At 36.1% G+C, this 23,231-nt stretch overlaps 1 protein-coding gene across 2 annotated transcripts; it reads left to right on the top strand.

Annotated features, from left to right (window-relative positions):
• The first annotated feature begins 17,997 nt into the window (after window positions 1-17,997).
• Window positions 17,998-20,193, top strand: LOC149258367 (6-phosphogluconate dehydrogenase, decarboxylating 1, chloroplastic-like). 2 transcript variants are annotated; one of them, XM_089415234.1, is made up of 2 exons: window positions 17,998-18,780; window positions 18,965-20,193. In XM_089415234.1, the coding sequence occupies exons 1-2, from the start codon at window positions 18,752-18,754 to the stop codon at window positions 19,974-19,976; spliced, it is 1,041 nt and encodes a 346-aa protein (XP_089271360.1). In that variant the 5' UTR covers window positions 17,998-18,751; the 3' UTR covers window positions 19,977-20,193. The 2 variants fall into 2 exon arrangements, with proteins under 2 accessions (XP_089271360.1, XP_089271362.1); XM_089415236.1 differs by having other exon boundaries at window positions 17,999-18,780; window positions 18,990-20,192.
• The last annotated feature ends 3,038 nt before the right edge of the window (window positions 20,194-23,231 follow it).

Below are 23,231 nucleotides of genomic sequence, written 5' to 3'. Positions count from 1 at the left end.
CAATGCTAATCACCAATATTTCAGATCTCGTACATTATCAGATATTCAATAATAATTCAGATTATTCCTTGTCACATGATCTCCTTCCTCTTTTATAGTTTTAGGCCTTCCACAATACCACAGTCCAAAACCATAATAAACCAATACCAAGGGCCCAAAACCTGGGGTCAACACTTCTAAAGAGATACGTTGGTCCAAAACCATAGGTTCAAATTCCAACGACTAACAACCATGGACCAAAAATAAGTTTCCCACCATGTACGCACTTTTCTGTGCATAAAAGTGCATGTATACGCATACGCGACTTCTGAACGTATAACCCGTGTGTATACGCGTCTTCAGCAAGGTGAACCTGCGTATACAAGATTTCCTTCATTCTGAGTGCCTAAACTGAGGTCTGACACCAAAGTGAGTTGCCATCAAGGACAACACCTGTACCATAGGGCCACACCTGTGCCAAAATGCCAACAACCCGACCAATCAACCAACAATGGTTGATGGCCGGAACTCAAACGGAAATAAACCCCAGTTCATCACCTATCGGGTCTGCCAGAAATGTTAACCTACGCGCACTTTCCTGCGCGATTACTGTTCGATCAGTCAACCAATGAACGGTCACGATTATCAGAACTCAACAAGGTTTTAATCCCGTTGTATAAAACCTCATCGCGTTCGTTTTTGGAATTAACAACTGCGCTTGTTTGCACGCGATATGCATCTGATCGCCTTTAAATGAATGGTCCGATCCTTCTGAACTTTAAACTCATTTTAATGATTTTCTCAGGTCCATTTTTAGAGTTAAAATTCAGCGCTTGTTGCCACGCGATGACTGTTAGATCTGTTGGTCTATCGATTGGACGATCCAGATCTACTCCGAGGTTTCTCCATGAATTTGTCAGGTTTCTCACGTTCCGCCAATACTATCCATCGATCTAGACGATTCGATGGTTTCTACTGTGTGGATCTCTTATTTTCGTATTGGTGGAATTTCGTGTTACACACAAATTTACCATGTTATACTCTGTTTAAGGCACTCACATCACTCCATACAACTACTCTCGTATTATCATTGGATCGCCATCGATCCTTACAGTGATCGATGGTCGATCAGTAAACTTATAACATAGAATTTAACTCTTTCAACGCATACATCTAAACTATAGGCAAACATATACAGATACAAAACAATCCAGACAACACGCAATATTTCAATTATATACAGAACTAGATTACAGTCTAAGGCATCTCAGCCTTAGTCACAAATTCTCCTGCGGTTACATTATATCCAATCTCTCCTTCTGTCACACAACACAGACCCTTTATATAGAAAATTACAAAAGCCTGGATCATCTAAGATCCACGATTTCCTCCCACAATCGCTCAATCAACCCTTAAATCTCTCTATGGAAGATAGTTACATTTAGATAAGTCTTCTAAAGACTTATCAATTCCATCGATTTAGCTATGTTTCAAACAGAATTTGCCTTGGTTTTCAATGATTGTCCATGTTTCCTCTTTCACAACTTTGGATTCCGATTTTAATGAAGGGTGCTTGGATGCTCCTGCATCAGATTCCCGAGGTACAAAAATTTATGACCTCTTGGTCATATGCTTCTCCATCCCTTAGCAATTCTACCCACATCCTCTGTGGAATTGCCTTTATGATCTTTCTGTGAGTTGCAATAAAACCTCTGCAGTAACAAGTCTCCTTCTTGCTACACATGCCTCACTAAGCTTCACTTTTTTGAGCTCAGTATTTCAACATCTCTCTGGTTCTCTCCTCTGGAACTATATGAGCACTCCTTGCTCTAGGTTGCTGCAATCTTTTCACCTTCTTCTGCCCTATATGTACGACAAGAATAAGACCACAAACTCTCCAATATTTAACATGACTGTACCTCCTTCTGAACGCAAAAACTTCTTCTGCTTTGATACCAAAAATGATGATAGCTAAGCCACTTTTACGCAACAAAGCTGTATCTTTACCTTTTCCCTGCGTGGACCTATGGGTTATGGGCCCAAGTATGCATTGGAAGCGTTCTAATTGGCGGATTTCACAATAAACCTGACTAATCAACCAACAATGGTTGATGGCTGGAACTCAAATGGAAATAAACCTTATTTCATCACCTATCGGGTCCTGCGGAAATGTTAACCTGCATGCACTTTCCCACGTGATTACCGTCTGATCATTCAACCAATGAACGATCACAATTATCGGAACTCAATGGGGTTTTAAACCCATTTTATAAAACCTCATCGCGCCTGTTTTTGGAATTAATGGTCGCGCTTGTTTGCACGCTATATGCACTCGATCCCCTTTAAACGGACGGTCTGATCCTTCTGAATTTTAAACTCATTTTAATGATTTTCTCGGGTCCGTTTTTAGAGTTAAACTTTAGTGCTTGGTGCCACGTGATGACCGTTAGATCTGTTGGTCTGTCGATTGGACGATCCAGATCTACTTGGGGGTTTCTCCACGAATTTTCCAGGTTTCTCATGTTCCGCCAATACTATCCGTCGATCTAGACGATCCGACAGTTTCCGCTCTGTGGATCTCTTATTCAATTATTGGTGGAATTTCACATTACACATAAATTTACCTTGTCATACTCTGTTTAAGGCATTCACATCACTCCATACAACAACACTCGTATTATCATTGGATAACCATCGATCCTTATAGTTATCGATGGTCGATCAGTCAAATTATAACACAGAATTTAACTCTTTCAACACATACATCTAAACTATAGGCAAACAATATACAGATACACAAAAATCCAAACAACACGCAATATTTCAATTATATATAGAACTAGATTAGAGTCTAAGGCATCTCAGCCTTAGTCACAAATTCTGCTGTGGTTTCATTGTATCCAATCTCTCCTTCTGTCACACAACACAGACTCTTTATATAGAAAATTACAAAAGCTTGGATCATCTAAGATCCACGATTTCCTCCCACAATTGCTCAATCAACGCCTAAATCTCTCTATGGCAGATAATTACATTTAGATAAGTCTTCTAGAGACTTATCAATTCCATCGATTTAGCTATGTTTTAAACAGAATTTGCCCTGGTTTTCAATGATTGTCCATGTTTCCTCTTTCACAGCTTTGGATTCCAATTTTAATGAAGGGTGCTCGGATGCTTCTACATCATCTATTCTCCGTACAAGTCATGTTGAGCCTCTTTGGAGATTTGTCCTTCTTTTTCTAGCTGGTGTCTAACAGTCTGTACTTTTCTTGTCGAATCCAGTCTCTTGGCCAAACTTGTGTTGACCCCTGAAAGCATTGCCTACTAGTCCCTATGCAACATTAGTGCATGAAGAGTAGAAGGGGAGGGGGGAGGCTGAGGCCCTCAAGACCATAAATGAGCCCAACAAAAATCCAAGTAGGTTGTGAGACCATCTGTTCAGTTGTCCCCCCAAAAAATGAAAGTGAAATTCAGAACTCAAAGACTATGGCAGCTAGAGACAAGCACACCTTCTCTAATTTAGAGTTCTTGGAGGAATTTAGACAATGGATTCCTGACCTTGGCCACACTAGGGGTCAAAGAAAGCAGTATGTACAACCCTTATCTCTCTACTGGAAAATGAAAACCTTGATGGGCAAGGTTCTTATTGAGAAACAAACTGATATATATAATGTTTTTGCCAATATTGAGGATGTGAAAAGAGAATAGTGAAATCTTCGGTTCTATATGGAGAGGATGGATGCTCGTCTAGCTCAAATTGAGTGCTTTATTCCTTGCATCACCACTATATATGCTCCTCCAGGGTTTAGTGTGAAAAATTTGGTACCTGTTACTTCTTTTGAATCCTAGATGCTAAATCACTGTTGATAGTTTTTTTTGTTATGATTATGCAATAGACACTCTAGCTATTTTGCAATTATTAAAAATTTTGCAGCTTTGGACAGATTATTTTATAGGCAGATGGTAAAAAATATTTAGCTTTCCATTGAGCAGAGTGAGTCCATCTACCACAAAGAATGTTGACAGTGGATGGATAAATGATGTACTTGATATTTTGATTTTGTCAGGTAATACAATATAAGCTAAAAAAATATATATTAAGAATGTGAAAGACAACCTCACTCAGAAGATAGTTACAGATCTTCCGAGCACATTCAGGAAACTATCATTAAACCCCAAGGGAGATAAGTCTCCCAAATCCAGCCATGCCTTACAAAAATAAAGGATCTACTTTTAAGATAGAGTTGCTAGCTCACATACAACAAATGAAGTATTTCCTTTATTCTAAAAAGTGCTAGAAAATCTCATCTCTTCAATATAGTCCAATAGATTTGATTAAAACCCCTTTATGATAAATGTGTGTGAACATAATGTTGTCCCACGCTACAGATGAAAATACAACCAACTTATGAAATACAAGTTCCCACCATGATTTATAGTAATCATGTGCCTCCATCCTCTATGCCATTGCATAGGTAATATGATAGGTCCATTCATACCATATGCATTGTAGCTGCATAATACGTGAGGATGCTAGTAGTTATAATAGAGAGGGCTACTTTGACTATATGTGAAATTGAGCTAATGTGTATGACACCCTAACATAGTACGATGACAATCAAAGCAATAATTAACCCGTAGCTGGGAATGATCGGTGGGTCGGTTCCTTGATATCCGACCACAACTCCCTTTAATATTTAAAGCACACGGCGATGGCCTCACAATATGATCAACATTCCATACCTAAAAACAATGTAAATCATCACATGTGATCCCCATGCAATATAGGTGGTTATAGGTCATCAAGCATATGGAAAACAATGAAGTTGTTGCAAAGGAGCAACTCAAAACCAATGGAAGTTTTCAATGGATGTTTTTTCCTTCTTTTTCTAGATCCATGCTTTGCAATTTTATGTGTATACTGGGGTAGTTTATTAGAATTTATAGTACTAGGACATTTCTTTTTTGAAAAATCCTATAAATACATGATGCACCTTAGAAAGACCCCTTGTATATTTTGTTTTCTTTGAACTTCACGCTTTAAAATTTTTATTGTGTTAACTTCTTGTTCATTTTTACTACAATTCACTTTTAATATTTACTTGTTTTGGTTCAAATTATTAAAAATAAAAAGAAGAAGGAGAAGAGATTGTATGAACTTCTTGTTCATTTTTACTACAATTCACTTTTAATATTTACTTGTTTTGGTTCAAATTATTAAAAATAAAAAGAAGAAGGAGAAGAGAGATACTCTGTAATAAAATCAATAACATGCAATAAAATGTAAAATGTAATAGAATTGTGAGAAACATATGAGGGTGATTTTTTTTTATTATTAATATTGGAAAGTAATACATGTAAGGTATTATCTTCAGTACAATATCTTTTGCTGAAGGTTTGAATGATATTCAAGATTAACTTCCTTTCACATATGACTATTCACCTTGATCCTCATGTAACTTTGAAGTGGCCTTTTTTATAAAACTCTCTATAATATAAATGAGATTTAGTAAATTTCAAATGATCATACTCATCTCAAACATATATATACACATAATGATAATCATTTACAATTTTCATGTGCTACTTATGAATGGAATTAGCTTATATTTTAATTATGAATCTATCAAGCTCTGAAATGGATCAAACATTTCCTAGAATTTTGCATTATGTGAAGATGTTAACAGACTACATATAGTGTTATGTATGATAACATAGTTTCAAATGATCACAATTTTAAATATGTTTGTAAGTGTAATCATATTGAGAATTATGTCATAGCTTTATCAAAGACACTAGAAAATTGTAGGGGCACTAATTCCACAATATTATTGATCAATTGCATGGAACTGTATTCTACAAAATTTTCATGCTATTATATTATCACAATAGTTGTTGACTTTGTATTATTGTAATGTAAACTAGATATTTTACTTCTCCATATTTTACGAGACAAGTAACCAACAAGCAAAGTAATTTGTTGAAGACTAAAAAAGAGCTTGTAAAATTTTGTTTAGAATATTGTGTTAACTTCAGGGTCACAAATAACTCTGCTGGGACTCTGTTTTACAAGTGGAAGGTAATTCAACCGATATAATTATACAAGTGAAATAAAGAATTGAGTAGAAAAAGAAAGATTATGAAAATAGGTCTATAGTTTTCCATTGAAATATAGTTCTATCATTTATATTTAACCTCTAAGACAACTAATTAATTTTGCAATCTTTTGCATGAGGCAATCATGCTTATTGGAACCATTTTCTTGATTTTTTTCAATCCTGAAACCCTATAAATTACAAGTTGTATTGATTTCTCTAGCAGTTTTTCAACATATTTTGTGTTTTCTTTAGTTTGACCTTCATGGCAAGAATTGTAGCCTCTAACAATATGCATTATACTTGGAAACTTTTGTGCCTTCTTAATCATATATTCAAGTTGTGTGTAGATGGGGCAATCCAATTGATGTTTAGAACTCGGGAGAGACACTCCTCTCTCATGATCTGAATGATGTTAATATTTTTTTTAGGGTTTAAAAGCAAATTTTTGTTGGGTCCCTATAATACTAGTGATTACCCCATTACTATTGTAGTTATACCCTTTATTTATATTGTTTTGCCCCTATTACCCCCATATTGTTATTTTTGTGCCCCATAGAATCCCTCTATTGTTATTTTTGTGGCTTTATATTATTATTGTTAGGTCGGCTGGATTACATTGTGACTCCTTAGACTCCTATATATAGAAAGGAGGTTTTGTCATTTGTATCATCCAATAATTGTTCATTTATGCAATGTAAAGGAGGTTTCCACCTCGAAGAGGCTGAATTCTAAGGTGTTGATCTATCTTTTCTTGAGTTGGTTTCATAACATTTGGTATCAGAGCTTTGGATTCTAGGGTTTCGCTGCTCCAAACAGGTCATCGTGGCCTTTTCGCTATAACGTTTTTCCTATGATGTTTCAGAAGTTTAACAAAAAACCCATTTGAGAAGAAATCGCGCTGAACCTTGGGTCCGAATTTTAGAGCTTTTCGTGCGATATTTGCGGAGATATGATCTGAGGAAGTTGGTCTTTTTGCAGACTCCTGAATTACATTCAAAACAGGTGATGTGGGGAAAATCGTCATAACTTTCTCTCTGGGGATCGGATTGAAATTTCGTAAGAAGGTTCAGAAAGAGGACGGACTGTAGTTTCTTGTGTGTGTGTTTCAGATTCAAAGGTTGAAACAGTGACTCGTGGCACGTCGTACAAGTTAGCTCTACTGAACCAGTCTAAAAGCAAGTCAATGTGGGAGATTTCACATAACTCTTCCTTGGAGAATCCAATTTGGCTCAGACTTGTGGCATTGGAAAGAGGACACAGAAGGCTACTACAGGTAGAAATTGTAGAACTGGATGATCCGAAATTACAGAGATACATCAGATTCAATATCAGGCTTCTATAAAGTGAAAAAAGGTGTGTAGTTTTTTTTTTTTAAATTTTTGTGTAAGCTTGGTTTAACGGAATTCAGAGGGCATAGTAAAGCATTATTATCAGTAACTGATGCCCTGAGGAAAGAAAATGCAAACACCTAGTAAGGAACCTGAAAGCTCTAACATGACTCATGAAGAAGAGGAAGAAATGCTACATGATATATCAAAATTACAAGAACAAGTGCAACAAATGTCACGCTCACAAAAGCTAATAGAAGCTAAGATAAGTGGCATGGAATATAAGATAAAGGGCATGGAAGCTAAGATGGATGATTCGAAGACAGATTTGAAGAGAGACATGGCAGATTTGAAGATAGATTTGAAGACAGACATGGAAGAATTGAAGAAGTTGCTACAAGAAAGGGTCACTAATGGTGAAAAGGTAGTAAAAGAAACTCATGATGAGAACAAAAGAAATGTTAATCATGATTCCATAGACGCTAATGTTGGATCGAAGAATCACCATATTCCAAAAATCAATATGAGGAAGTTTGATGGCAGGGATCCTGCTACATGGATATTACAGATGGAGCAATTCTTCGATCTCAATAATGTGCAAAACGCACAAAAGGTATGTATGACAATTGTATATTTGGAACCAAATCAGTTTGTATGGTATCAATGGCTTTGCTCTCGTAAACAATTTATCACTTGGGAAATTTTTACGGAAGAATTGATAGCACATTATGAAGATACAAAAAGCAACACTTTTTTTAGCCAATTGATAAGTCTCAAACAAAAGGGTTCAGTAATGGAGCACATTGAGGAGTTCCAAAAATTGAACATAAGGGTAAAAGATATTCCAGAGGAGCATAGCATTGATGTGTTCATAGGGTCTTTAAAGGATAATATCCAACATGATGTTCGCCTTTGGGAACCTGATTCATTAGAGAAGGCATTCAGGTTAGCAAGAAAAATGGAAAGCAAAATTATGGCAACCAGGAAGCATACCACTGACAACTATAAAGACGAAAGTGCTGTTGCCCCTAGTCTTCCACAACCTATAAGGTTGACACCACAACAATTGGAAGAAAAAAGAGCAAAAGGGCTTTGTTATAGTTGTGATAGCAAATACACTAAAGGTCATAAGTGTGCTGAGAAGAAATTATTCTACATAGATTGTGAAGAGGAAGAAGAAAAGGAGCAAGAAAAGTCAAAAGAAGAAGATATACTCCAGGAACAAAGCCTAGATGAAGAACAAATAAATCCGACCATATCTTGTAATGCATTGGCGGGAATTACCACTCCTCAATCAAGATAGAAGGACAAATCAAGAAGAAAAAGGTAATAGTGTTGATTGATTCAGGAAGCACCCACAATTTTATTCATTGTAGGGTAGAAAAAGAATTGAATTGCTTCCTATATCCAGCACCAGAGTGTCAAGTGATGATTGCAAATGGAGGAACAATAAATTGCTTTGGAAAGTGCCATAATATCAAGCTATCCATGGGAGAATATGTATTGACTAGCCCAATGCTTTCCATTCCAATGGGAGGTGCGGATGTTGTACTAGGAGTCCAATGGCTACAATCCTTGGGTACAATATCTTTTAATTTTCAAGAACTTTTCATCAAATTTTCTACGAAAGGAAAGGAACTTGAATTAAGGGGTATTGCAGGGAAACCAAGAAAGATAATCAGCTCTCATGGTATGACAAAGCTTCTAAAAAAGGAGCAAAGAGGTGTAATTGCACAATTATGCTCGCTAGATGTTTCCACATTGGAATCATCTATTTCTCCAGATCTCCAAAAAGTCCTGGACAATCATTCTAAGCTATTTGAGACTCGCAAGGGTCTCCCACCTATGCGTGATCATGATCATGCTATTCATCTCATTCCAGGAAGTGTTCCTCCAAACATCAGGCCGTACAGATATCCCTATGTCCAAAAAAGTGAAATTGAACGTATGGTTGCAGAAATGCTAGAGGTTGGTATAATTCAACCGAGTCAAAGTTCTTTCTCAGCTCCAGTAGTATTGGTGCACAAGAAGGATGGATCATGGCGCATGTGTCTAGATTATAGGGAGCTCAACAAGCTCACTATTAAAGATAAGTTCCCCATTCCTGTTATTGATGAATTACTGGATGAATTGCATGGATCAATTTACTTCACCAAGTTGGATCTTCGTTCGGGATATCATCAAATCAGAATGAAGATTGAAGACATTCTGAAAACGACATTTAGAACTCATGAGGGTCATTATGAATTTTTGGTCATGCCTTTTGGCCTTACCAATGCACCTTCAACATTTCAAGGTTTGATGAATTCAATTTTCAAACCATTCCTTAGAAAATTTGTGTTAGTATTTTTTTATGATATACTAATCTACAGCAAGTCTTGGAAGGATCATGTTGAACATGTTGACAGGGTGCTACAACTATTGGAGGAGAAACAATTATATGCAAAAAGATCCAAATGTTTCTTTGGAGTCCAGGAGGTGGAATATTTGGGTCATATTGTATCTCATGAAGGAGTTAAGGTAGACCCTAGCAAAATTAAAGCCATTAAGGAATGGAAAATCCCCACATCCATAAAGCATCTGGGAGTATTTCTTGGGTTGACAGGGTATTATCGCAAGTTTGTTAAGAATTATGGGAGAATAGCAGCACCTCTAACAACATTATTGAAGAAAGATTCATTTTCATGGACTGCGGAAGCAACAAAGACATTTGAACATCTTAAAGAGGCAATGTGCCAAGCACCGGTCTTAGCTACACCGGACTTCACAAAAACCTTTATTGTGGAATGTGATGCTTTAGGAAATGGATTTGGTGTTGTTCTAATGCAAGATGAAAGACCCATTGCTTTTGAAAGTCGTCCAATCAAGGGAAAGTTTTTAAGCAAAGCTATTTATGAGAAGGAAATGTTGGCAATACTCCATGCACTTAAGAAATGGCGACCCTACCTAATGGGAAGACACTTCAAGGTAAAAACGGATCATGATAGCCTTAAATACTTTTTAGAACAAAGATTATCCTCTGAAGAGCAACAAAAGTGGGTCACAAAGATGTTGGGTTATGAATTTGAAATCATCTACAAAAAAGGGAAGCAAAATGTGGTGGCAGATGCACTCTCAAGAAAGGATGAGGATGTGGAAGCATTGTTGTGTGCCATTTCTATTATCCAACCAGATTGGATAAACGAAGCAAGGGAGGAATGGAAGAATGACGAAGAAGTGTGGGCACTTATTCGAAAGCTACAACAAGATTCCAGTACTTCTGATACATTTAGCTGGCAAAATGTTTCGTTATGGTACAAAGATCGCTTATACCTCTGTAAGAATTCCCAGCTAAAACAAAAGATTCTTATGGAATTGCACACTTCTCCCTTAGGAGGGCACTCAGGATTTTTAAAAACTTACCACAGGGTTAAGAAGGAATTTTTTTGGGATGGCCTTAAATCAGATATTCAAAAGTTTGTGGCAGAATGTTTGGTTTGCCAGCAAAATAAAGTTGAAACAATTAAGACACCGGGTCTATTACAACCTTTATCCATTCCAAGCCAATGTTGGGAGGAGGTTTCAATGGATTTTATCACAGGTTTACCCAAGTCTGAGGGAAAGAGTGTCATCATGGTGGTAGTTGACAGAATTACCAAGTATGCACACTTTTGTGCATTATCACATTCATTTAAAGCCAGTAAAGTTTCTACTGCATTTATGGAAACAGTTCAAAAGCTACATGGAAACCCAAAGATTATTGTAAGTGACAGAGATCCCATTTTCACTGGAAATTTTTGGACAAAATTATTTTCTTGTCTTGGTACTCAGTTAGCTCATAGCTCATCTTTTCATCCTCAATCTGATGGGCAAACTGAGATAGTAAACAAATTTTTGGAAGGATATCTTCGTTGCTTTGTATCTGATAAACAGACACAATGGGTCAAATGGTTGCCTCTGGCTGAATGGTGGTATAACACTTCCTTCCATACAGCAACAAAAATGACCCCATTTATGGAACTTTATGGGTATCAACCACCATCCATCACATCATATTTAAGAGAAAATTCTAAGGTTCAGGCAGTGGAACATCACATCGAACATCAACAACAAGTCCTCCAACTCTTAAAGGATAACCTTGTGTTGGCACAAAATAGAATGAAACAACAGGCAGATCAACATCGCAGTGAAAGAAGTTTTGATGTAGGTGATTGGGTATTCCTACAGCTACAACCATATAAGCAAATGTCCCTAAAGCAAGCTAAGAAGGATAATAAATTATCACCAAAGTATTATGGTCCGTACAAGGTGTTGCAAAAGATTGGTACTATGGCATACAAATTGGAGCTTCCTGCAGCTTCTCGATTGCACCTAGTTTTCCATGTTTCATGTTTAAAGAAGGTTATAGGTGACAAGCTCCCAATTCAAACAATATTGCCAGAACTTGACGAGGAAGGAAAAACTATATTGGAACTGGAAGCAGTCACAGAAACAAGAACTTGAAAGCTACGAAATCGATCAATTTCAGAGTATCTTATCAAGTGGAAGAACTTATCCGCTGAAGATTCCACATGGGAGGATGAGAATTTTATGCAGAAGTATCCAGAACTACTCAAGCGTTGAGGACAACACTTTTTTGAAGGAGAGGGGCATGTTGGGTCCCTATAATACTAGTGATTACCCCATTACTATTGTAGTTATACCCCTTATTTATATTGTTGTGCCCCTATTACCCCCATATTGTTATTTTTATGCCCCATAGAATCCCTCTATTGTTATTTTTGTGGCTTTATATTATTATTGTTAGGTCGGTTGGATTATATTGTGACTCCTTAGACTCCTATATATAGAAAAGAGGTTTTGTCATTTGTATCATCCAAGAATTGTTCATTTATGTAATGTAAAGGAGGTTGCCCCCTCGAAGAGGCTGAATTCTAAGGCGTTGATCTATCTTTTCTATCTTTTCTTGCGTTGGTTTCATAACAATTTTGGTGTTTGGAATCGATTTGCAGCAGTCCCAACCGTGTTGAAGGAAAAATATATTTTTAAATTTAGACATATTTACCAAAGTTGACCAATGGAATTATAGAATGTAGAATAATAAAATAGAAAATGTGAGTGCTAAAATAATTTCGAGAAAGACCATAAGCCATGGGAATATACTATGCCACATGGTGCCTTTTTTTATATACACAGATTTTCCCTTTTTTCCTCTTTTAAAAAATTCTAAAGCTCACGTTAAAGTTTTTTTGGGGTGATTTTCAAAACATTTCGAATCTTTAAGTGCAGAGCTACAAACAACGTGGGGTGATTTTCAAAACCTTTCGAATCTTTAAGTCCAGAGCTGCAAACAACTCAAAACATTTGTGTCTCCCTTTTAATATTTTTGCATTGAAATGTATTGTCAAGTTGTCAATTATAAGTTTTTTCTTCCAAAAATAAATTTCAATTGGGAAGTTTACTACATGCCAAATAAATGTAAATCAACTTAGGAAGGTGAAATGTATCATGTTTAAAAGATTCCAAAGCTTTCACATTGGTATATTTAGCAAACTTGTTGGTAAAAAATGTTTGTGTCAATGATTAATAAAAAAGTATATATTTATATGACAATTTTTTTAAAAATGGCCAAAAGGTGGAAACCATCAACAACATCAATTTAAAGTTTTTCAAATATTTTAATAGCTTTAACATCTCCATATATCAACGATTTGGCAAGAAGAATAACAAATTATTTCTCCAAAAATAATACCTTATTAGCACACAAAAGCCACAAACTTAAAATGCTTTAATAGCTCTCAGATATCTCCCTATATCATCCACTTGGCCAATTATAAGAGATTGAAGTCTCCAAAAATAATATCCTATTAGCACACAAAAATCACAATCATAATGCCTACCAATTATGTTGTGGCCCGAATTATATTCAATGTGGTTGATGGATTATTAAGTTAATGGGTGTTCTCAAGGGTGGCAAAATTAAAGATGTTTTCTTATTCTTGTTATGTCCTTTACATCAATACATGGAATTTTCAATATTAATTTCTTGCATCTCTAAATCCATTTGTTTATCGTTACTAAAATGCTTTAGCTTTTCACATTTATCTAATACAATTATAAAATTATTGTGTTGGTTATTAAATAAAAAATGACATGGATGTGGTGTGTAGGGAATTAAATTTGGTTTAGGTGATTGTGGGTGTTCACACTATCAAATAACACACATCATAGGTGCGTAGGGAGTTTGATCTGATTCACATTGTTGTAGGTCCTCTCTTTCACTATTTATAAACATTTTCCAACCACTTAATTTGTGACTATGCTAATTTTATCAAATAACATGGATCATTGTTGTGTGGGGAGTTCAATCTAATTTTGGTGATTACGGGTGCTCTCATTGATTGTCTATAAATGGTTATTAACCACTAAATCATGACTATGCTAGTTTCTACAAACCTTATATGTGTTATTAGGCCTTTCATTCCATGGTTGTATATTTGAGATATCCACCATTTGATGGCTTCTTCTCTATCTCTGAAAAGATTTGGAAATTTGTTGTTTAATAGTTGTACTAAAGGACTTCTTTTTTCCCTCTTCTGGTTCGAAAGAGGGAGAAAACCTGATGTCTTAACCAATGGTCACTTCACTTATACCAATGAGAACATGTACAAGGGTCGATGAAGCTTGCTCACTTCACTTAGATTGATGAGAACATCTACAAGGGGTTGATGAAGCTTTTGGGGTTCTTTTCTCATGGTGAGAGGAACGCCTCCCTAACATTCCAAGAATTGGCACATATTTGACATGTGTAACCCTACCTAACACACTCCCTCGAATTATTATGAGTTGTGTAAGGTGTTATTGACATTTTAACTTTATTTACTCGATGATTAACGATGCATTGAAATTTTGAGAATGCCATTTTTCAAAAACTTGCAGAACTTTGATGTAAATGTTATCATTCTACTCAGTTTAATGGGAGTTTCCGAGTCAACTATTCCACTGCACAAACTCGAGAAGCATAGGGTACATATATATACCTATATAAAGTAGATTTTGGGCACATGTCATAAATTAAATACATAAACGAGTTTCATGTTATACTTTAATCATGTAAATAAATTATGAGAGTTTAACTCCATAAACTCAACACACATATTACTTACATGTGTTAGAACCTGGCGCGCGCGCACACACACACATATAGTAAACGAAACATTACTTCTCTTTTTGATATTGGTTACTTTGTGGATCAACAATTCTACCATGTGAACTCATCGAGCATATGTGTGTGTGTGTGTGTTATCTTATGGGAATTTAACCCATGTTGTATGTTTAATGTGCACTTTGGTATGTGTCATGGTGTGTGTGTGTGTGTAATATATATATATATATATATATATATATATATATATTAACTGATCCCAGCCTCCGTCATGTTCATCAATTTATGCCATATTCCAGCCATTGATATGGGCATATAATCATGCCTCAAATTACCTATATATAAATATGACTAATGTGGATTTTGAGGGACCCCCCATCTCCCCATCGTGGGTTGGGGGTCCCAAGTGGACACAAACAACCATAGACAAATAATGGAAATTTACATAAACCTAGATTTAAATTGTATGATCACGCTACAGACCCACCCCATCGCCCGTTAGGGGTTAGGTGGGTGCAAGCCCCGAGGCATGATTTTTTCATTCCACCATTCTTCAGATCGACATGTCAATATAAACTAAATTATGTGTGTTGTGGATCCACCTCATCGCCCATAGGGGGTCAGGGAATGCAAGCCTTGCAAAATGAAATTTCTTCATTCCATCATCGATTGGATGGACATGTCAATATACGGTGGTGCTAACTTACGAGGGCCTGATGGCAGATACAAGGGTGTTAAGAAGAGGACTATAAGTACTTTGTCGACAAATCCATGGCATGATGAAGGATGTAAGGTAGCCAAGAGATTGCTAAAAGAGAGAAAATTCAACAAAGAAAACAAGAAGAAATACGAAAACATTGTACAATTATATATATATGTGTGTGTGTGTGTGTGTGTGTGTGTGTGTGTGCAAGAAGAAAGGAGTTAATCTCTCTTGGAAAACACAATCCCAAAGGATTTTGGATAGAAAAGAAAAAAGGTGAAAGCAATTTGAAAACACTATTATAATGGTTGAATATCTAAGGCTCCTCTATGAACGAGTACACAAGAAAGACACTCCTCTTATAGTGAACACATCAGTGGAACTCTTCAGAGTGGATGATATCAAGCAAATAATAAAGAATTTAGCAATTGGAAAAGAGGATGACATAAATAGGCTTGAAGCTGAATTTCTAAAATGGCGATTTGAGCTTCTTTCCCCTCACATAAAAGGGATTTTCAATAGGGTTATCCAAGATGGCTTTCAAGGAGAATGGACTACTAGTGTGGTCATTCCTCTCTTTAAGAATGGAGATATTAATAACCTTCCTAACGACTGCACTATTATGGTCAACCCCCTCACGGTAAGATTTTTGGGAGCATGATAGAGCGAAGAATCAATAGTTGGGTGGAAGGTGAGGGGAAAAGGGCAAAAGGGAAAAAGGAAAAACAAGTTTTAGACATAGGCACTCTACCGTTGATCATTCTGTCACTCCAAAAAAATAAATATTTTGTTAACAATAATTTATCTTTTGCATATAGCTTCAATAGTTATCATTAAAGCAAGGCATGCAAAAAATATGTATCCCATCGGTCTGTCTCTTATGTTGATTTGGCTGGCATTTTTCCTATCTACTCCTTCGATGGAGCCTCCTCTAAAGGGGATTGTGGACGTGGTGTCTCTCTTCACATGGACCCTTCTGTTTAATATAATTTTTCCTGGTATGGTGGTAGGGGAGATAATTGTAGAGCCGAGCCGATAGCGTTGTGGGGTGCTCTCCAGTGCTCTTCTTGGTTGAACATTGAAAAAATTCTTATCAGAGGTGACTCCCTAACTATGATTAATTGGATACAGGGTTGATGCTATCTTGAGGTTCCAGTTCTCTGCAATTGGATTCTGGTGATTAGGAATTTTATCCCTTCTTTCTCAGCAGTCTCCTTCCATCATGTCTATTGGGAGCAAAACATGGAGGTTGTTTCTCTCTCCAAACTCAGACTCTCCCTCTGTCCGGGTTTTCTGTTCTTTGAAATTTTCTTAGATGGTAGGAGCTGTGGCATGGGTTTGTTAGAGATTTAATTCTCATATCATATATTATTTTTTGGTTTTCCTTTTTTGGCGGTTGTCCTTTGGATTGTGATCTTAGTAGATTCCCGAGTTTTACTTGCTTTTTGGTTCTTCTCTTATAGAGAAATAGTCCAATGGACTGACTTCTTTTTGTAGTGCTGATCTATAGACTGTAAAGTTAATTTTTCTGTGTAATCCGAAATAAATTCATAAAAATATAAACTTTCTCTATTAAAAAATGAAATTCTGTTTTTTCGTCACAAAAATACAAATACAAATACATCATTCAACAAAACTTAAATCTTAATGAAAGTATATTAATTATCCATTATTTTCTTATACTTATTAAAATACATCTCACATTTTTATTAAGTAAATTCATGAAAATATGATGAAGAAATAAACTCAAGGCAACTCACTTATTTATATTTTATAATTTATTTATTTTGAATGAAAATAGTATATCACACTTTAAAATATTATATAATCAATATCTTAATACTCTACAACATATTACAAAGAAAATCACCTAATGTCAGTGGGTACATACACCATCTCAATGATCAGAGTCTATGTGCCATGTTGTAAAGAAGATAGGGAATAGGCATCTCGTTAGGCAGCGAAATTATTTTTGAAATTTTTGAAATTAACATACTTGCAGAAATACTCTAAATTAGTGGATTGATAACAAACTATTTTATTTGATTACACAAAGACTATAAATATCTGAAATTAACGGAATTTCGAGCTACCAAACTGTTTCATTTAACTACACAAGGACTAAATACATTGCAGGTATTTTCTTCATTGACTTGGTTATCGCATTAATGCCAGCAAAATAAAAAGTTTCTTTCAAATGTCAAATTTATTAGCTGGCGTTGAATGTCAATGTTAATGAATTTTTATCATTGTTGTGAAGTATTTTGGTGGGTGGGGAAATACTAAATTATTAAAAAAAATTAGGATAAAAGATTAGGAAGAAAGAAAAATTACTATATTGAAGTGTTTAATTTCACTTATAGTTATCAACTAAAAGTATACATAGAAGTCAATATCTCTTCCAGACCCAAAATTCTTATTGGTTAGTTAAGGACAACTTCTCATCAACTCCGTTTTTGTTCCTCCCGAAAAGTGAAAACAGAGAAACATTTCATTTTAGAATGTGGCCCTTCAAAGACAATAGGATAAACTATGCAGATATGCTGGCATCTAGCTCTTGGGATAATCTATTCAGGGAGAGCTTTGTACAGATGCTTGGAGCATTTATTTTGAAGCTTCACAAAAAAGACCAAATACATCAACCAGATGAAAGAAACAATCTATCAGATTAACTATCTTTAACCTTGTAAAAATTAAAATAATTTCTTTCTTCAAACTTCTGAAAAATTGACATTTATATTTTTCAGTTGGCCCTAAGGCGTTGTTTTGCGAAGAACTCCCCTACACTGGCACTTTGCCCTGTTCGATCGTGAAAAATTGTCGGCCGTTGGATCCCAGCACCGACATCTAATTGCACTGTCCAACGGCCTGAACTGTGTGAGCGGATTCCTTTATTTCCACTGCCTGCCTGCCTTCCACTGGCAGCCTGAACAGGCACGGGGAAATCGGAAATCGGTTTACAGATCTAAGCAGAGGAAATGCTAAGGGCTTTTTTTTTCCTTCTGGATGTCCTTGCAAGAGCAGCAGAAATCTCGAATACATCGATATCTAAACACTTGTAAGATTCGATCTTTGAGCTCTCCAGAACAACGAAGCGCTCCAGTGTGGGAGCTTTTTGCTTTCAGTGTTAGAGGTTTTTGAGTTATACATTGATATCCCAATTCTAATGAGGTTCGATCGTGGGACCTCTGAGTGTTTAAGTTTCTTCATTTCTGTTCAGAAAGTTTAAAGTTCGAGTTCTGTGGTTTTCTTTTTCATCAATGGAGGCGGGGCTGCTGTCGAGAATCGGGCTGGCGGGTCTGGCAGTGATGGGCGAGAGTGGATCAGACAATCTCCACGCTCTCCGACTACATGGAGCCTGGCGATTGCATGGTAGACGGGGCAACGAGTCGTACGAGAACACGGAGCGGCGGGCAAGGCAGATCGCTGAGAAGGGGTTGCTGTATGTGGGAATGGGGTCCCTGGCGGTGAGGAGGGGGCTCGCCGTGGTCTGTCGCTCATGCACGACGGCACCATCGAGGCTTACAAGTGAGTGAAAATTTTAGTGCCTGGATTTCTAATTGCGCTCAAAATAGATCATCTATTGCAAATGGGTATGCCCCCATTTTTTTTAATTAGCTCATATGTTTAAAATTTTCATTTTCTCTGCGATGGATTCTTTAAAATTTCCATTTGGCGTGCTATGGTCCTTTAAAATTTTACCCCGCTAAAGGTATATCGAATACGTGCTCACCAAGGTCGCTGCGCTAGTCGATGACGGGCCCTGTGTTACATACGTGGGCAATGGAGGGAATGGGAACTCTGTGAAAATGGTCCACAATGGCAGAGAATATGGAGACATGCAGTTGATCTCTGAAGCCTATGATGTACTCAGGCATGTTGGGGATCTGAGCAATCAGGAGCTGGCAGAGACCTTTGCGGAGTGGAACAGAGGTGAGCTTGAGAGTTTTTTGGTTGAGATAACTGCCGATATTTTTATTGTGAAGGATGTTTATGACGGTGGGGAGCTCGTGGTTAAGATATTGGATAAGACGGGAATGAAGGGGACTGGGAGATGGACTGTGCAGCAGGCTGTAGAGCTCTCTGTTGCAGCACCCACAATTGATACCTCGCTTGATTGCAGGTATTTCAGTGGCCTGAAGGAGGAGCGCGAGGCCGCCGCGAAGATTTTCAAAGAGGCTGGCCTGCTTGATGTTTTGGTCAGTGGAGGGACAGTTGACAAGAGGCAATTGGTCGATGATGTTTGCAAGGCGCTGTATGCGTCAAAGATCTGCAGCTATGCACAGGGGACGAATCTGCTTCGCGCCAAGAGTACAGAGAAGGCGTGGAATCTGAATATTGGGGAATTGGCTCGTATCTGGAAGGGGGCTAGATTATCAGGCCTGTTTTCTTGCATCGGATCAAGAAGGCCTATGAGCGGAACCCGCTGCTTCCGAGTCTCTTGGTCGATCCGTAGTTTGCCAGAGAGATGGTTGAGAGGCAGGCTGCTTGGACGAGAGGTGAATTTGGCAACCAGTGTTGGAATCAATACCCTAAGAATGAATGCAAGTATTTCCTACTTTGACACTTACCGCCGTGCTCGGTTGCCTGCCAATCTTGTACAGGCACAACGGGACTTGTTTGGTGCTCACACCTATGAGCCGATTGATCGCCCTGGTTCTTTTCGCACAGAACGGATAAAGATTACATTGATCGCCCTGGTTCTTTCCGCACAGAACGGATAAAGATTGCTAAGCAGAACAAGGCATACAGTGAACTACTTGTCTAGGTTCAAATTATGCTTCTGTTGACCCAATTCAAATCTTAAGCAGACACGCCGAATTCTGCCTCTCAGTTTTGAATTTCGTTTGACATATAGAGCATTTTCCGGTTAAGTGTATTTCGGGTTTTATTTCTGATTATACCGCTGCATGGGATTAGGTATTCAGTTTTAGTTTTATTAATTACCTTTAATTTTAATTTTTTATTTAATACATTTTAATAGTGTAAATTTAATTTTTGTTAATTATTATTATTTAAATTTATTTATTTAAAAGGTGATTAATTGAGGTGTTATTGTGCATGTTTATTATGGGATGTTTAATAAGCATGGAAGAACTTGTGACGTAGAATGGAAGAACTTGAAATTCCTGCGCATTATAGAGTCGCTGTCCATAGACTTTATGAAAAAGTGAAAGCCAAAATTAGAACCTAAGTAGGTATTTTAGAAAGCTTTAGAGTGACATTGGAGTCAAGCAAGGTTGCCCTCTATCCCCCACTCTTTTTGTCTATATATTGATAAATTGGAAGAGTGGTTAAATTTGCAAGGTGGAGATGGTGTTCGGTTGGGGGAGTTTGTGATAAAGCTTCTTTTATATGTTGATGATATTGTATTGATTTCGAAATCAGCCCATGGATTGCAAATGCACTTATATGCCCTTGCGCATTTTTGTACAGTAGTGGGGATGCAAGTCAATACTAGCAAGACCAAAATAATGATTTTTTCTAATAAAAGGAAGCAGAGCCAACATACTTTCTTCTTTGAAGACAACATTCTTGAAGAAGTAAATGAGTACAAGTACCTTGGGATTGATTTCAACAACAAACTCAATTGGGAGGACGACAGAAAGAAAATAATTTTAGGAGGGTGGAAAGCATTATATGCTCTTTAAAACAGATTTAGAGAGGCAGAGTTATGGGATTGGAAAACGATTAAAGTGCTTTTTGGACTCCTAGTTTGTCCAGTGATGCTATATGGGTGTGAATTGTGGGCTAGCAGCACTCCCGTCTCAAAATGGAAACAAATTGAGAAAATCCAAAAACGCTTGATCATGAGCAAGTTCAAAATAAAAAGTTCGGTACCTTACGAGATAAGGTTGAGTGAAACATGAGCAACTTCCATTAAGCAATTGCTATGGTGCGGCTCATAAGATACCTAAAAAGAATTGAACAAATGAGAGTAGGTAGATGGCCAAATGTTATCTTCAATGAAGGCATCAGTGAAAGAAAGAAAACATGGATGAAAGAAAACTACACATGGATGCAAAAATGGAATATCTACCTCAATGCCTGTCCCAAAAATAGCAAGGAGCTAAAGGATTTTGTTATGGAGAAGTTTCGTAAAAAGGTATGGGGAAAAGAGTTGGGTAGAAAGAAGAAATATTACATTGAGGAATTCAACCCTAGGTGTGATTTACAACAAAAAGAGTTCATTGGAGTGAGCATTTCGTGGAGGGCAAAGGTTCTTATTGCTCAATTAAGGACCAACTCACATCAACTTTGGTGTGAAACAAGAGGGTGGAAAAGGCCTAAAGAAGCTTGGGAAGAAAGGGTGTGTACATTTTGCACATCTGGGGTTGTGGAATTGTAAAAAACATTTCATTTTGGAATGTGATGCATTCAGAGACATCAGAGAAAGTTATAAGAACATGTTAGCATCAGTTTCTTGGCATTGTCTTTCTAGCGATGGGATTGTTGGAAGGTTGGATCAGCTCATCATCAATTTGAATTGGAAAAGGACTAAATTGCAAAAAGCAAAAAACAGGGAACTAATAGTCTCATAGACTATTTTTAGTCTTTGTGGACCTTAAAATATCATTTCATTTCATAACTCCCATTTCCATTAGTTGTTGTTGTTATTTTTACTTTTTTATTTTCTTTATTATTTCCATTTTTATGAATTATAGTTTTTTCTTCGTATTTTCATGAATTATAGTTTTTTTATGATTTTTTTGTCTCTATTTTCAACTTCAGTTTTATTAATCATGGGTTTTTTTCTATCTTAATTTTTAATTTTAAAAATAAGAAATTAATAAAATTAAAACAAAATTTGATATACGGTTCTCATCTTATTCTTCATTCTACTTAAATCTTAAAAACTTCTCATTACTGTTTGTACTCAAATATCAAAGATATGAAATTAGATTGTGTTATCATTATTCAACATGATTGTTACACCATATTTTCTTGATATTGCTATCATATGATATAACCATTTTTTAAAGTATTTTGTAATTATTATTATTTTTTAATTTCAATAATTCCTTTATTTAATGTTTCAATTAATTATTATTTTTTATTATTTGGACATCTTAGGAATTGTAATAAAACATAAAACCTTTTACCATTGTGACAAAATCTAGACTTGCAACCCTAACCACTACAATTCATACTACTCCTTAATCATAATATATATTTAGAATTAAAAAACATTTTTTTTTCAAGCAAATATCATTCCTAAAAGAATACATCTCACATCCCATAGTTTGAATCGATTAGCTTCCAGCCCCTACAAAAAGCATATTCATTAATGTCTAGATCTCTTTGCTATTTTCTAACCCTATTCCTATACATCTTTATTCCTTGTTTCGGTCTAAATGGTTCATTTATAACCGAATCTAAGAAAATTGAAAACTGTGAACTTTTACTTTCTCCAAATATTGCATCCAATAAATGAATCGCTTTGAAAGAAATTCAATGGTTTTAAGTTTTGATTATGATTGTTTTTGTTTCGATATTTTCCATATACATTTCTCATTTTCTTTTAAAATGCGATCATCCTGCCCTTTCTTATGCAATTTAATAATGCCCATAATGATTTATTAGGAGGTTTTGGTGATTTATTCTCATATTCTATAGCTTGTTTATATTTTTGTTTTATAAAAATTTTCTTTTTTACTTTAAGCCATATTACTTATGGGAGCATTATTGGTTTTAACCTCAAAGTGAACCACTTAATAAGAATATTTGAAATGACTTTAATCATTTTTTTCTGTTAAACAATTAGTTCAGTTTAGTGAATATATAAGAAAATAGCACTTAGTTATTAATATCTGTTTTCTTTTAGGTTTAAGTGATGTAATAAACTTTGATTTTCTTTTATATGTTTAAGAGGAAGTAGCCCATGCAAGATGGCTATGCCATTTGATTGTTGCACTTACAAGAGTTGTGTATTTGTAATAAATTTATTTTAATGTTTATTTTCCAAGAAAGATAAAATA

Source organism: Pinus tabuliformis, chromosome 6, assembly GCF_031772625.1.
Source record: "Pinus tabuliformis cultivar Carrire ecotype Pingquan chromosome 6, CPIR1, whole genome shotgun sequence".
Lineage (NCBI taxonomy): Eukaryota > Viridiplantae > Streptophyta > Pinopsida > Pinales > Pinaceae > Pinus > Pinus tabuliformis.
The sequence above is the reverse complement of the archived record's forward strand: the minus strand, read 5'-3'. Positions and strand labels throughout refer to the sequence as shown.

Bases quoted from the DNA above. Each gene is read 5' to 3' on its own strand.
- LOC149258367 (XM_089415234.1), top strand. From the start codon at position 18,752: ATGCACGACGGCACCATCGAGGCTTACAA. The intron at 18,781-18,964 runs GTGAGTGAAAAT...ACCCCGCTAAAG, and splicing joins GGCACCATCGAGGCTTACAA to GTATATCGAATACGTGCTCA.